Source organism: Vulpes lagopus, chromosome 24 (genome assembly GCF_018345385.1).
Source record: "Vulpes lagopus strain Blue_001 chromosome 24, ASM1834538v1, whole genome shotgun sequence".
Classification (NCBI taxonomy): Eukaryota; Metazoa; Chordata; class Mammalia; order Carnivora; family Canidae; genus Vulpes; species Vulpes lagopus.
Genome location: NC_054847.1, coordinates 55,789,104 through 55,803,773, shown reverse-complemented (window position 1 = coordinate 55,803,773; position 14,670 = coordinate 55,789,104). Strand labels below are relative to the sequence as shown.

At 50.8% G+C, this 14,670-nt stretch overlaps 1 protein-coding gene across 36 annotated transcripts in view; it reads left to right on the top strand.

Moving 5' to 3' along the window:
• The window catches only part of ZNF516 (zinc finger protein 516), a 168,844-nt gene that overhangs the window by 101,006 nt on the left and 53,168 nt on the right, over positions 1-14,670 (top strand). For 27 of the 36 annotated variants that reach the window (XM_041739852.1, XM_041739829.1, XM_041739835.1 and 24 more), the window contains 2 exons: positions 4,604-4,708; positions 5,588-6,741. In XM_041739852.1, coding sequence (XP_041595786.1) covers positions 4,604-4,708; positions 5,588-5,607 — 125 coding nt within the window. In that variant the 3' untranslated portion in view covers positions 5,608-6,741. Of the gene's footprint in view, positions 1-4,603; positions 4,709-5,587; positions 6,742-12,264; positions 14,567-14,670 lie in introns of those variants that run through there. The other 9 variants (XR_005985502.1, XR_005985505.1, XR_005985504.1 and 6 more) reach the window with 3 other exon arrangements.

Genomic DNA, 14,670 nt, shown 5'->3' with positions numbered 1-14,670 from the left:
GGCACGCGCCCCTTAGCAGGTGGCACGGCATGGCTGCCATGTGGCTTAGCGTTTCCACATTTTCATATTTCAGTTAAATTAAGTGAGCTTTTCATAGTCTGGGGGTGTTTTCCAATTGTGCAGATTATTTGCTATGAAATGAGATAATATATCGATTGAACTTCGGACCTGATGGCAACCTCATCCCTTTAGGCTTGGGTTTTCTTGGATCTGAAAGCTGAGACGATGTAGGCACCTGAAGGTGGGCAAGTTTCAGTGAATACCTGTGTTTCTGGCAACTGGACCCTCTGCCTGGTCCTTCCTGGTGACCGCGGCCCCCAGCACCCTGAGCTCCGGGCTCGCGCCGTGGTGTCGATGACTTCCATTTAGTGCCCAGACTTGTGACATGTCATGCAGATGGGCACCTACCAGTTGACGCCCAGTGAGTGCATTCCTGCTTCTTTAAAGGCCCTTTGTGCTGCCTGTGGGTCTGTGTTGCTCCTTCCTTAAAAAAAAAAAAAAAAAAAAAAAAAAAGGAAGTGAATTTAAAGGTAAGGTTTGGAGAGTTTCAGATGACAGATTTGAAGTACATGGTAGTCTGAAATGTCTTTCTCATTCCTTAAAAATTTTAAATAAATGGTTCACAGGGTTTTATGGGTTTGTTTGTTTTAAGAGAGGTTACATATTCATCTTTTGAATGTGAAAGATGTGAAGTTGTTCATAATGCAGGTGTGCTCCTCTAGGGTTATTCGCTCTTCCAGCAGGCGCACCGAAATACAGCAAGGTGTGAGTCAGCAGTTGAGGGTGTTTACGTTCATGCTGCCTTGGGTTTCTAAAGGGGAGTGTTCTGAAGTTTTTGGCTATAACATACTAATCAGTGTGTTTTTAGAACTGTGGCTTCCCGGGTTTAGGGAAGAACGGAGATCGGTTTGTCTGGACTGGGGTCTGAGTGGGGGGCCGTGCAGCTTGATGGGATGCGCCGGGGAGGGAGTGGTGCTCCCCTGTGCAGCCTTTCCTTCTGAGGCTCCCCTAGGGCTACAGTCTCGACTTTGGGGCCAGGCCTGGGCGCTCCTGTAGGAAATCCTACTGACTCTCCATCACCCTAGTGGGTCTGCCCCTTCTCAGGTGTCCTACCTGTAGCGGCTCCTCTAGGGCCTTTCTCCTGTTTGAATGTTTATGTGTGGCTCTCAAAGTGCTGTAGGGGAAGGAAATCTGAGGTGTGGACAGAGAATGTTTCCTGTTTTGGAGGCTCTGTTCCCCTTACTGCAGCCTGGGAAGTGTGGACAGCTCCCCCAAATCACACTATTGACGTATTACTGAATATGCCAGGGACTCAGATTTTTAAGATTTTTGCCTCCCACTTGGCAGCTGTGGGCCTGTTCCATGTGGACTGGGCCTGTTCCATTGGTTTGTGCGTCGCAAATCTAGAAAGTTCAGTGCATATCTATTCAAAGCCGTCTCGTTGGCCTGTCTGACCCTACAAGTCTGTCCATACGACTCATTCTGTGGTCTGAGGCATTTGCCGCATGCTCGATCTGCATAAGAGGTCCCAGCTCCTTGTGGAGGCCTCCGGGTGAGCACATGTCCAGCATCACTGTGTAGTGGGAGAGGCAGACACACACGGGAGAAAATCTTCCAAGTAGAACCATCGTCCGTGTATCCGCAAAGTGTTTGTGAGTGGCTGTGCAACTCTGATTTCTCAGTGCCTGCCTCTTGTTGGCACGGCAAGCACTGCCGTCGGGAGGTGCCTCTGAGACATCGGGTCCTCTTGGAAGTCAGGGAGGATGCGTCTCGGAGGCCTTACCCCGCCTGTCCGTGGACGGGGTGATGTTTGTGCAGAGGGCCTGGCAGGAGAGGCAGGGTGATCCAAGGAATGACCATCATTGCATCCTGGGGGGAATCAGGCTACAGCCATCGAAGTCAGAGACACGCTGCTTTCCTGTGACCGTTCCGCAGCATGGCCTTCAGGTCAGGTTCGCAAACATCGATCAGTGTAGGAGAAGTTTTTGTTGGGATGGTAATAAAATGATACACAATCTGCGTTTCATACTTTGTGGTCAGCCAATGTGGGATGATAATATGGATTTTAGAACAAAAACTTGAGGATATCGAAAGATGAATAGATAAAGAAGATGTGGTTTATGTATACAATGGAATATTCCTCAGCCATTAGAAACGACAAATACCCACCATTTGCTTCAACGTGGATGGAACTGGAGGGTATTATGCTGAGTGAAATAAGTCAATCGGAGAAGGACAAACAGTGTATGTTCTCATTCATTTGGGGAATATAAATAATAGTGAAAGGGAATATAAAGGAAGGGAAAAGAAATGTTGGGAAATATCAGGAAGGGAGACAGAACATAAAGACTCCTAACCCTGGGAAACGAACTAGGGGTGGTGGAAGGGGAGGAGGGCAGGTGTTGGAGGGGAATGGGTGACGGGCACTGAGGGGGACACTTGACGGGATGAGCACTGGGTGTTTTTCTGTATGTTGGTAAATTGAACACCAATAAAAATTAATTAAAAAAAAACTTGAGGATAATAGAATGAGGTTATTCTTTTTATTTTTTTTTAACAGATTTTATTTGTTCATGAGTGACACAGAGACAGGTACAGACACAGGCAGAGGGAGAAGCAGGCTCCATGCAGGGAGCCTGATGTGGGACTCAATCCCGGGACTCCAGGATCACACCCTGGGCCGAAGGCAGATGCTCAACCGCTGAGCCACCCAGGGATCCCTAGAGGGAGATGATTCTAGATAGAATAAGATCTCAGGACCCTGTTACTGGGGCTCAAAGTCTTCTACCAAGGACATGTTGCTGTGAGGATGGTGGAGGTCTGTGCGTCCTTCTTTTGGCTCTGGGCAGAGTCCCAACACAGCATGTCCGGGCTCCTCCTCCTCCTTGCAGACGGGCACGTGTGTGGCAGCCTAAGCGGGTTGAGCTAATCCTCCTTTCTCACACACCCCAAGTTTCTGGGTCACAGTGTTAGAGCTGTTGCTTACCAGACAGTCTTCGATTCAGATGAAGTTTATGACCTTTTTGATGAGCTCAGAATTGTGGAGTAGCTTGGGCGCAGTATTATTTACCACTAAGGGCAAAGGGGTCTTTTAAGACTTAAAAAGCAAAGAGAAGACGATAAGGCAAAGTGCACTGTAGGGCCGTGTGTAGGCGCGCGCACACCGACGCATCCTTGATGCAGGGAAGTGTGGTCAGCCAAGCAGAAGAGCTGCAGCCTGGGTATGAAATAGGCTGCTGAAGAGTCATGTCCAAGAAAGTACCGTGATGACTTAGCGTGTGAAGACAAAGATGGTGGGAGAAGAATCCACGGGTCTGGAGGGATTGGCCGGTGAACGTTCTCGTAGGATGATGCACCTCAGTCGTGCTGCTAAGGGGTAGGGTTGGGCAGCAGAATCGCCTTAGAAGTTGAGCTCTTTGCGGATCAAACACTGAGCGAGGAGAGAGCTAGTCCTAGAAGACGTTCGAGTGCCGTTGGTGAAGCTTCCACGTCAGGAAGGTATGCTCAGGACCGGGTGTGTGCGGATGTCTGGATGCAGGCCTGTGGTCCCCGTGGTGCTTGGGGTCAAACACGGCGGCCATCCCGGGCACCAAGGATACTGGCCAGTGATGCTTCCCTGTGTGAGGGCCGGCGAGGCCTGTGTACCGTGGTCCCTGTGCTGTTGCATTGGTGACTGTGGTGTGAGTGCGGGTTCAAGTGTTCTGGTCCCCTAATGAGGCATTTGGAGGCGGAGGACGCTGTGGGCAAGCTCTGCAGGGTCTCCAAGGCCCGTGTCCACGACTCGCCCGGTGAGAAACCCCACACCGGTGGCCTGACAGCACCTGCATGTTTGGGTTCTGATGTCTGCACATCGTCTGCGGCCTAATAGCAGTTTCATATGATGCTGTCAACGCGCTCTGAGTTGGGGCGAGAATTTGGTTTCAGCTGATTTGACAGAGATCATTTGTCATCCTTTCCATTTGCCTTTCACATTTTTGACACTCAGGTGTTAGGGACAGACGCGCTTGGTGCAGTGAGCATCGTTTATTTCCATAGCTGTTGCTCAAGGCAGAACTTCTCCCAGTTGGGGTTTTTGTATTCCCATCGGGTGAGAATGGGGTGGTGGGGAGCCCCCAGGGAGCTCCCCCGTAGGCGAGCCTTTCTTCAGATGTCGCCGTGAGGCAGGCGAGGCGCACACCTGTGAGGGCCATGTGCACCCCGTTCTCGCAGAAGGGACTTACACCCGGCCCGATTCCCGGGGGTCCTGTCTGTGCCCCAGAGGGCGCAGGCACACAGGTAAGGGGCCAGGTGGGCGGTCGGTGCGGGGGCCCGGCGCGGTGGAGACAGGTGAGCAGGAGGCCGCCTCCCCGTGCCCGCACATGGCTGTCCCTGCGGCGCCACCCTGACCCGCCGGCGGTGGATGGCGGGAGGGCGTCCTGGTGCCCTGAGGCCCCGCACCCCACGGAGGCCCCGCACTCCATGGGCCGCGGTGCCTCGTGCTGCGCCGGCCATGCCTCAGGCCCTCGGGCGCCCCCGTCACCCTGTTAGACAGACTAATGGTGTTTTCCTCTCCCCCTCCCCTGCCACCGCCCCTCCTGCACCACCCATGGCCACCACCGCCCAGGGATGCTCCGGACGCAGGCCCGCCAAGGAGACTTCGTGTGCGTGGAGTGTGGGAAGCGCTTCCACCAGCCCAGCCACCTCAGGGCGCACACGCAGGCGCACACAGGTACCTGCCCGCCGCTGGGAGAGCACTGGGGGCGGAGCGCCGCTGCCGTGGTGCTGTCCCCAGCCACTGGCCCGAGGCGGGCGCCATCTCCCCGACCCCGCGCCCGCTTGTCCCACCCGGCCCCCCAGTCAGTCTTCCCTTGGCATCTGGGTGTCATGTGCTTTAATTGGACATTAGCCTGTTTGCAAATGTCCCACTTTAATCAGAGAGTCGAGTTCTGGGTGGTGACTATGCTGATGACACCTGCTGCCCCCAGCAGCACGGGAGTCACCGTGGCCCTGTCATCCCAACATGCGACTCAGGGTCCCTGCCCGCTGGCGTGGGCAGTCACGGCACCGGGTCCCTGGGCCCCTTGTGCTGGTCTGGGGTGGTGGCACAAGCCCTCGGCCTGTCCGCATGAGCTGGCCCGTCACTGCCCAGGCAAGAGACACACACTGGGACCCCCACCCCGGGAGGAGGGGGCTGGAGGGCTTGGGGTCGGAGGCCCGTGTGACGGGAGCTGACTGAGGCCAAGTGGTAAGTAGTGCAGGAGGAGGGCCTGTGTGCCGGCGCCGATGATGAATGTCGTCACAACGGCGAGGTCTGCGTTGGGGCGAGTGTGCCCCGGCTCCCAGTCTCTGACACTGAGTGTCCAAGGAAGTGGGTGTTTCCGGCCACAGGCTAGGCGCCCGCATGTGTCTGCTGCCCGTGCTTTCTGTTGATGGCCTCGCCTCCCATGCGGCGCGTCATCACTGGCACACTCCTGCTCATGCGCCCCTTGTGCCCACGGTGGCGTGTGAGTCTCAGGACCTCTGAGGTGCTGGAGACCACGCCGCCTCCGCAGAGGGCCCCGGGCAAGTAGGTCTTCGATTCATCAGCTGTTGGGGTTTCTCGTGGCAGCTGGGAAGAGGCGTGTGTGAGGCCCGCATCACCAGGGCACCGACGGGCTCGTTCCACAAGCGTGAATACCTGTGCGTTGCTTTGGTGCCGAACCTGGCCCTTGGGGACCACCCTGGACCCTCGCCAGACACTGTTGGCCATTGTGGCCACGAGTTACAAGGACACAGCAGGTCCTCACAGCCACCTTGGGTCCTGTGGGGGTTGAGGCTTTGCCACACTAGACGGTCCTACCTTTCTCCCCACGAGGTTTCTGTGCCAGTTTGTTCCAGAGCACTCTGCCGTCTTCTTCCTTCAGCGTGGCGCTTTTGTATTTCCCACGAGAAGTGCCCTGCTAGCGGCCAGGGCGCCATGGCCACGTCCCCTCCTTGATCTGCTCCCCGCCAGCACAGCCACCGTGCACAGGTACCCGTGTGCACACACCCCTGATGTGCGTGTTACCCCCGTACACTTGCAGCTCGGCGTCCGTAAGACGTGCCCGTGCTTGGGCACGTGTTGCTGGAAGACTCAGCTTGTGCCCCCCAGGAACTGGGTGCACATATCCTCGTGGCCACCTCACAGGTTGTCCCTGGCTACGAGCCCCCTGCCTTGGTCCCCTCACAGAATGTCACTGCGCCCTCTCCTGCTACCTGCATCCTCTGCGGACCTTCTCACTTTCTAACAGGCCTCCGAGTCCACACACGGTCCCCCTTGTCAGGGCAGAGGTGTTTCTGTGCTGCCAGACAGGCATCCAGGCCCTGTCTCGGGGTCAGAGCAAGCTCGCGCACATCCTGTCCCGACAAACGTGACCATCTGGGAGACGCTAGGCTGTTGAGGATGGCGATGGTGATGGAGGCGCCCCGGGAACCGCTAGAATGTTCCTGGTCTGGAAGGTTAGCAGTGATGCAACCAGTAAGGCCGGGCCGCTCCCAGGTACAGGTGGACCTTGGAATGGCCGTGTCTGCATCGGGGCCTCTGTTCTTGTTTTATTGCAGTTTTAGAATTCCCGTTTGTTGCTAAAAAGCCTTTTCTTCATATGAACTCGATTCAGTGCCCTGTTGTGTGTTACAGTTTTTCAGTCCTGATTGTCCACATTTGAGATGGTGACCCCTGCTAGTACTTTTTGTCCATTGTTACGATTGCCTTTTTTTTAAATAAAGATTTTATTTATTCATCTACTTATTTATTTGTTTGTTTGTTTATTTGAGAGAGAGTGTGCACAAGTGAGGGAAGGGCAGAGGCAGAGGGAGAAGCAGGCTCCCTGCTAGTAGGGATGCGGGATGCGGGATGCAGGATGCGGGAAGCCCGATGCGGGATTCAATCCCAGAACCCCAAGTTCACGACCTGAGCCAAAGGCAGACGCTCAACCGCTGAGCCCCCCAGGCATCCCACAGTACTGTTACCGATGAATCATTGAATGTTCTGATTCTCCACGAAAATTCCATTTCTTTAGCTTAAACCTTCAGAATTCTCAAAGAGGTGTGTCTGTTGAGACGACGGGAAACCATATCAGTCACAGGTAGAGGTTTACATCTTGGTATTTCCCTCATCCTGTAGTTCTCAATGTTTTAAAAAAAAAAACCCACAGCTGCTGTGTTAGGTTTAGGGTACCACAGATCCAGGGAGCCATTCTTGGTTATTTGTCCAACGCAGGACTCATGCTACTTACCAGCCATGTTCTTTCTCATGTGTGCCGTGCTTTCCTAATATTAAATAATGGAATATGTAAGTCAGATTCCTTTCTTGACAGCTTGAGAAGCTGTGCATTGTGGGCTTTTTTTTTTTTGTGATCATATAACATCTTGTATTCATGCAGAAATCTTTCGATGTTACACTTAAAGTTAATGGACTTTTACAAATATTCATAATTGATGCAAATTCAGTTTTAAAATTATTTACTCACCCATTAACAATATTTATTGAGCACCTACCACGTGCCAGGCTCCGTAATACTAGTGAGACAACCAGAATATTGGGGACACACGGCAGCAATGGTGCAGGTGAGGATCCTGGACCTGGACTTGGGCATTTGGAAGACCATGTGGGGGCAAGGGTGATGCTGCCCTTGGGAGCCTGCCCAAGGGTGGAACAGCACATTCCCTTGGAAGAGCCGCACCGAGTTCGCCGGGGGGTAGCATGATCAGTGTGGTGTCCTTAGAGGGGGTGTCAGGGTTCAGATGGGTTACGGCATCCACACAGGTGGCTGAGCACCACTTTGGTGGTGCATGGGGTCGTCTGCATGGGACATGGGGGCCCAAGTTAGGGTGGAACTGGGCATGCAGGTGTTTGGGCACAGGAGCTGAGATGTGGGGGAAGGAAGGGCAAGGGGTGGAGGTGACCCCGATTCTGGCTGCAGGTACCAGCTCGCGTGAGGAGTCTGGCCCCTAGCCTGGAACTTGGAGGAGGCGCAGGAGGAAACCCGGGTCATGGGCGCATGTGAGCCTGGGTTGGGGTGCCTCCTGGGGATCAATCTCAGAATGTCCAACAGGAACGCGAATATGTGGGTTTGAAGTGGAGGAGGACGAGGGGATCCTGGTGGTGGTGGCGATGTGTGTGGCTTCCAGCGTCAAAACTCTGCAACGAGGAATGAATTCCGTGTTCAGAGACCTAGGTGATACAAACTGATACAAACTGTTGAGATCTTGGGTTCCTGAGTGGGAAGCTCTAAATCTGAGCGTCCACCCCAGGCGTGTGACTCCACGCAGTTCCTGCATCCATAAAGTGACTGTGACGGTGACAGCGACGGCAGTGCTCGGCACCCTTTCTGGACTAGTAACATGGAAGCACTGGCTGAGCACTGGCAGCCGCAGTTACCCCGGGCCCAGCCCCTGCCCTCTGTGACCAGAGGAGCCTTGGTGCAGCGTCTACACGGCGCGTGCTTGTGGGCAAGGGGAATAGGGTTCATGCTGCCGTGCAGGTGCCGGTGGGCGGGATGCTGACTCATGAACGGGGCTCAGAAACCAACATTCAGGGCCGTTGCCCTTCCTCTGGGTCTCCGGGCTTTGCCAGAACTCGGCAGCATGCTTCCGAAGGCTCTTCTTCTGTCTTGTTTCGTTTTACAGACTAGTTGTTCCGTGAAGGGTGGAGGTATGGCTTGAGAACAGTGTTCTCACCCAGACGTCGGGCGCTAGGTGGCTGCCCTGTGCTCCCCAGGGTAGGCAGGCATCATTGTACACCTGCTGCTGTCTGGCCAGCGGCCCTACTCTGCCGTCTTACAGCAGGATGTTCAGTGTTGGCTGATTCTGACAAATCATCATATACTGCGTATCTGCGTGAAAGTCCGTCAGGCACGAGGTCCGGGTCCACGTGTCAGAATTGATCTGATTCCATTAGGTCAGAATGAATGGACACTTTGAGATGTGAATTAATGTTCTTTTGATGTGGTTTCGGGAGCAGTGCCCCTTTACATACCTTGGTCAGCAGGCATTCCTCCGTAGGTGGAGTGGAGATGATCTCCGAGCCCCTAGACGTTGCGGTGTGGATTCAATAATAGGACATCCAGACGGAGGCTCAGGGTCACAGTGCATGCTCCCCAGGCATTCACTGGCACCTCCTGTACCGTGCTTGGGTGCTGGAGGTGAGGAACCAACCTCCTGAGTGGGGCACGACCTGGCTGTGGGCTAATTGTCCCTAACCTCAGGAATATGGGGCCCAGTGTTTGTGCTTCTAGTAATATACATTGAATTCCGATCATGAGGGTGCTAATATTTGGAGCAAACTTCTAAATGAGAGAAGGGCTTCATACATATTGTCATTTTCAAGGTGCTTTTTCATAGATTTAGCATGACTGAGTAAATGTTTAATTTCTAGTAATCACCAATATTCATCATTAGGAAGAACGTGTTTTGAAAATAATAGGCTGAAATATTGGTATCATGTCATATGGATGTTGGGGGTGAGGGGAACAAACCTAGGAGGCTTCTTTCGGTGTGTATCGTGAAGAAATTGTCTTTTTCTGTTATGTTGTTAAACATTAGAAATCAAAATATTTAGCACCAAGAAAAATAGCCCTCTCTCCCTGCAAATCCCCCGTCCCCCCTGGTTTTTGGATTTAAAAGACCAGACTGACTTTTGCTGGAATAATGAAGTCTGGTGTTTTCAGTTTGTTTGGATTCCTTGCCAAAATTTAAAGGCAAGGCTATGATTAATAGTTTATTTATTATTATTCTAAATACTATTTAAAAATAGTTAAGCTCAGAGAAATAATCCCATTAATCAAAATAAGAGGAAATGAGAGAATAAATGGGATGCTAATCTATCTCGTGTTTAGCCATGGGTATTATAATGCAGATGATGGAGAAGGCACGTAGCAGTTGTACCTGAATACGCGTACGGTCTGGTTTCCCATCACTTTCACATTCTCGGCGTCAGAGATCAAATTCAAAATCCAGCTCGTGTCTAAGCAGCTTTTGTAATCATAAAACCAAGCAAACACTTAAAAACACTTTATCCATTTTTCTCTTAAGTTCAACAAACTATGGAAAGTTGTGGATGTGATGAGTGATTTGTCTAAAGTGATACGTGTGTCAGATGCGTGAAGACTGAGGGGTTTTGTGTGTATCCTGGGAGGATTCAGGCTTTTTTCATGTTTATGTCATCGACCCCCAACGCATGAGTATATATGCATCCCCTTAACCTTTTAAAGATGAAAAGGAAAAGAGTAGGCCTCATTAAGTTCCAGAAGTCAGTATCCATCCCTAGAACATTGAAATGCATTAAAGAAAGATATTTGTTTCCTTCCGCATTAGCTGAAAAGCCCACCACAGTTCACACAGCAGCAAAAAAGAAAGTCAAATTTTCTAAAAACATGTTTCTCATTTTCTGAGTACCCTGTCTCATAGGACTGAGAAAGCAACCTGCGTGTGTCAAGATACTATGTGTGCACTTAATTTAAGTATTTCTGTGACTCCTTTCTTCTGTAGCTGTATTTCTTCTTTGCCTGATTTCTTGGATGAATTTCTTTCATTTCCTAAAAGGCCTGTAGGACAGCTGTATGGAGTAATAATAAACTGTTGGTCCCAGTGAATCAGTAAGTGAAAATGACTTCCTTAAAAAAAAAGGGGGGTTGCTATTTGAACACATCCCTTCAGTTTTAAAGCAAAAAATAGACCTCTCTGTGTCTAGATTTATGGACTGACTTTAACAACCCAGTTATTAGGGTTTTCCAGATTACACAGTCCTTCGAAAATAAACATTTTTTTAAAAAAACTTTCTGACCTTTGCAATTTAAAACTTCTGTCCTTTATGGAGGTGGGCTCCTCCCCCTGTTACTGCTCTAATAGCGTGTTTTCATTGGCCTCGTGCAGGAGTGTGTATGGTGGTCCCACGGAAGAGAAGTCCAGGCAGCTGTTGGGGGGGTGCGCAGTCCCTCTTGTATGGAATGCACACTGCTGGGGATCGCCAGCAAGTCTGTTTGCTACACACAGTTAACTTTGTAGAGATTTCAATGACTAACAGTAGCTCCCATTTCTCTCCTGGCAAACACGAAGGCCACCTCTCTTCCTTGAAGGTATCTAGACGCAGTTCTCAAAGTGCCTGGTTGACGATCTCTCTGTGATGGGATGTCACCGTGCAAAACCACGAAACCTCATTTTCAGCTTTCCTGCAGGAAATTCACCTTCTACTTGAGGATACTGAGTTCCTGTGACATGTCACATACACCTCTGTCCGTGCCACCACACCCACCCCCTGAGCCCCGGAAAAATTTTCGTTGGGTCTCTTACCAGATGTCCTTTGGTGTTGACTGCTGGATGTCAGCAATGTAGGGCTTCTTTTAAGTGGGAGCTTTCGGAAGTTATTAACTGAAGAGAAGCACTTAATTCATTATGTCACCCAGACGCCCCCCTCCAACCCCACCCCGCACACATGGCTTCCCAGGGTTCCTGGAGGCATTGCTGGAAACCAGTTAGAACCCAGGGAGTGCTCTGGTTTAGGGATGCATGTTCATTTCCGGCGGTTGGTTTCACTTCATCGAGACTTTAGCTGAAGGTTAATGCGGTTGAGTGAGATTAATCTTGCTCTGTTGTTTTTGTCCTCGGATTGTAAAACCCATTGTTCAAATAGCGATGCTTCCGATGTCGTTGGAGAGCCTTCTCTAAAGGCGGCAGGCTCACGTTTATAGCCCCATTTTTACCTCGCAGTGCACTTGACTTGAGAACACTCCTTTTGTGTTTCTGCCGTGGTGATTTTTTTTATGGAAATTAGCGGGAGCACCGTGCTTCTCACAGGCCCCCGTGAGAACTGTACGTCTCTTACCATGTTCGTACAGCCTCTGAATCTGGCCCTGTTTGGCACTGTTGTTCACCTGTACATGTGCTGTGGACTACAGAATTCTGCTTTTTGGGGCATCCCCCCCCACCTCCCCTGGTTCTGTCTTGCCACCTTTTAACCTCTGGAGCTGGTTCAGATGGTATTATGTGCCATTCCTGGATGCAAAACACAGGTTTGATGATCCTCTCTGAATCCCTGGAGATGATTGTGCAAAGCTGCCTCTGTAGGCCAGGAAGGCACATTTAAAATGATCATGCTTGAGCAAAATGAGCTGCCGCTAAAACCAGGGGTGTTGGCCGACCTGGCGGGGTTGCCGTGTGAGGGTCATGGTCAGCGTTCTGGGGTGTTGATACGGGAATCGATAGGAAAAATGCACTTAGATGCCAAGAGGCAGAAATGAGCTTTTCTGTTGTGTGCTTTCTCTCATCCAGGGGAGAGACCGTTCTAACACAGATCCCGTCCCGACAGTGCCTCTCAGAAAGGGAACCTGAAGACACGTTTCCAGCATACCCCGGTGCCCCTGACAGCCGTCAGCAGCCCCCTTGCGGATGTCCCCACAGCAACCCTGACCACCTTGTGGAAGATCAGCCGCAGGACTCCTGCCCGGACACCTTGAATCCTGGAGCCGCTGAGCCGGAGTAGAGACCGAAGGGAAATGCTTCTCCTCCTTGTTAAACATTTCAGAATAAATGAAGATGGTGTGTCTACTCTAGAGTCACCCGTAGATATTCTCTATGCATATATGTGCTCATCGACCATGGCCTCGTGCTTTCTTACCATAAACAGTGGTGTCGGCAGGCACAGGCGTCTGTGCTGTTCAAGACAAGTTTGAGACACTGGAGAGAGGTTCGTGTGTGTGCAGAAGACACTGAGGAAGCCCTGAGCAGGAGCCGCCGCCGCCGCCGCCACCCAGGAGGACTGTCGGGTAATGTCCGGACACAGTGGTGGTGGAGCTGAGGTCGGCCAGGTGTTAACACCACGGCCTCTCTGTGTCCTAGGGGGTACGTAGAGTGGTCCATAAGAGAGCAGAAGGTGGTGGCGCAGGGCCGTGACGGGGCCCCACCGTGCGGCAGCCCTCGGGGGTCCGTGTGCATTTCCTGCGGGCACCCCTGCCCGCCCACCCCACCCCCCGCCCTGTCCTTCCCATCATTTGCTCTCAGCCCGCAGAGGAGACGCAGCTCTGGGAGTGCTTCTGTTCTGCTTTGGAAAAGAGCTAGTTGAACACTAAGAAAAGCAGGCTTCTTTGTTTATTCTCAGGACCTTTTTGTAACAGGGCTACATTCTACAAACTGCTCATCAAGGAAGACTGCCCGTCTTAACAGATTCTCTAGCCACTGAACCCTCCTGGTCCAGACCCGTTTTACTGATGGCAGGAGAATCCCTGAGCAGGTTTGGGAGCCCTGGTGCTCTGGAAACTTCTGCTCCCCCTCCCTCCCTCCCTGCCTACCCGCCCTCCCCACCTCACCCCCATCTGTCCCTCCACCAGCCCAGCAAGTAGGTGTCTTTTCTTCTCAGGCCTGGGGACCCCCGCAGGATGAGTACCTTCATCATCCCCAGAGCGTGGAGGTCCCCAGGCCCCTGGGTGGGGGCGGCTTTATATACCTCTTCCTCAGTCCCGCAAATGCAAGTTTTTGTGGTGGGGGTTAAGGCCCGTAACAAAGGATCTTAAACCGTGCAGTGTACGCCGTTAAAATTGTATTCCACAGATATAAATATTTTCTTTTCCTGTTACCGTGACACTATGTGTGATGGTAATATTTCTGAGAGTTTCAGATTTTTGCACATATGATTTTATGCATTATCAAAAGTTACTGCTGCCTTGAATGAAAATGTTCTGTGAAATTTTTTGCAAAAGCTTTACTAGGTTTTTTTTAATTGTGAAATTTTGTAAAGGCAGGAAATGGATTAAAATGAGCATGCTAAATATATTTTTCAAAAAAGCAATAATTTTACATGTACAGAAATTATCCTAACCTTTAATACTGGTGAGAGCGACAGTTTACTTAATACGGTAATGGATTAGTGCAGTTTTTTGTAGAAAATGGGCTTCTGATACAAAGATTTGTTTAAACACGTGTGTGCACGCGCACACACATACACACACACACACACACACACACACACAAACCCTGAAGTGTGGTTTTCCTGTTCTAATGATTTGTTGAATTATTATTATATTATTATTGTTGATGTTATTAGTTAATGTTTGATTCTGAATTCTACTTGTTACTGAATTTAAATTACTTGAGGTTCAGGTTACTTTGCAACACTTGCAAACAATGCAATGTAACTGGCTAGCTTCTCTATACATACGTATGTATACACACGTATGTATGTGCACATGTATATGTATGTGTGTATATGTAACGTTTCTACTTATTTTTTCCTGATACTTATACACCAGATATGTACCAGAATGATCTGTTGTGTTGGTGTAATTAGGAATATCCATGCAGATTCTATCGAGCAGCTGTAATTGACTGTTTCTGTAAAGTTATTTTGAGCAAAGTTGCAGAGACACATTCCTCTGTCCACCTTAGAAATCAGAATGCCGCCTTTCTGTTGACTTATGTTTGATCATTTTGATAGTTTCCCCAAAGTGATAATTTCTGCGTTTCATTTTCTTGGCTGAAAGTGAATAGTGACAGTTCAGGAATGCACAGGGGTTAGTGATTCAGTCCTGTCTGTTTCTCTGTGTTCTAGTTATTAAAAGCAATTCTGTACCCAAAGTGACACGGAGGTGTCGTGTACATTCTTACTGTTTCAGAAGCAGCACCCGGGAGCCCCACTGGCATTTGGAGCTGCCTGGTGGAGACAGGGGTGCGTGCCTGGGGTCC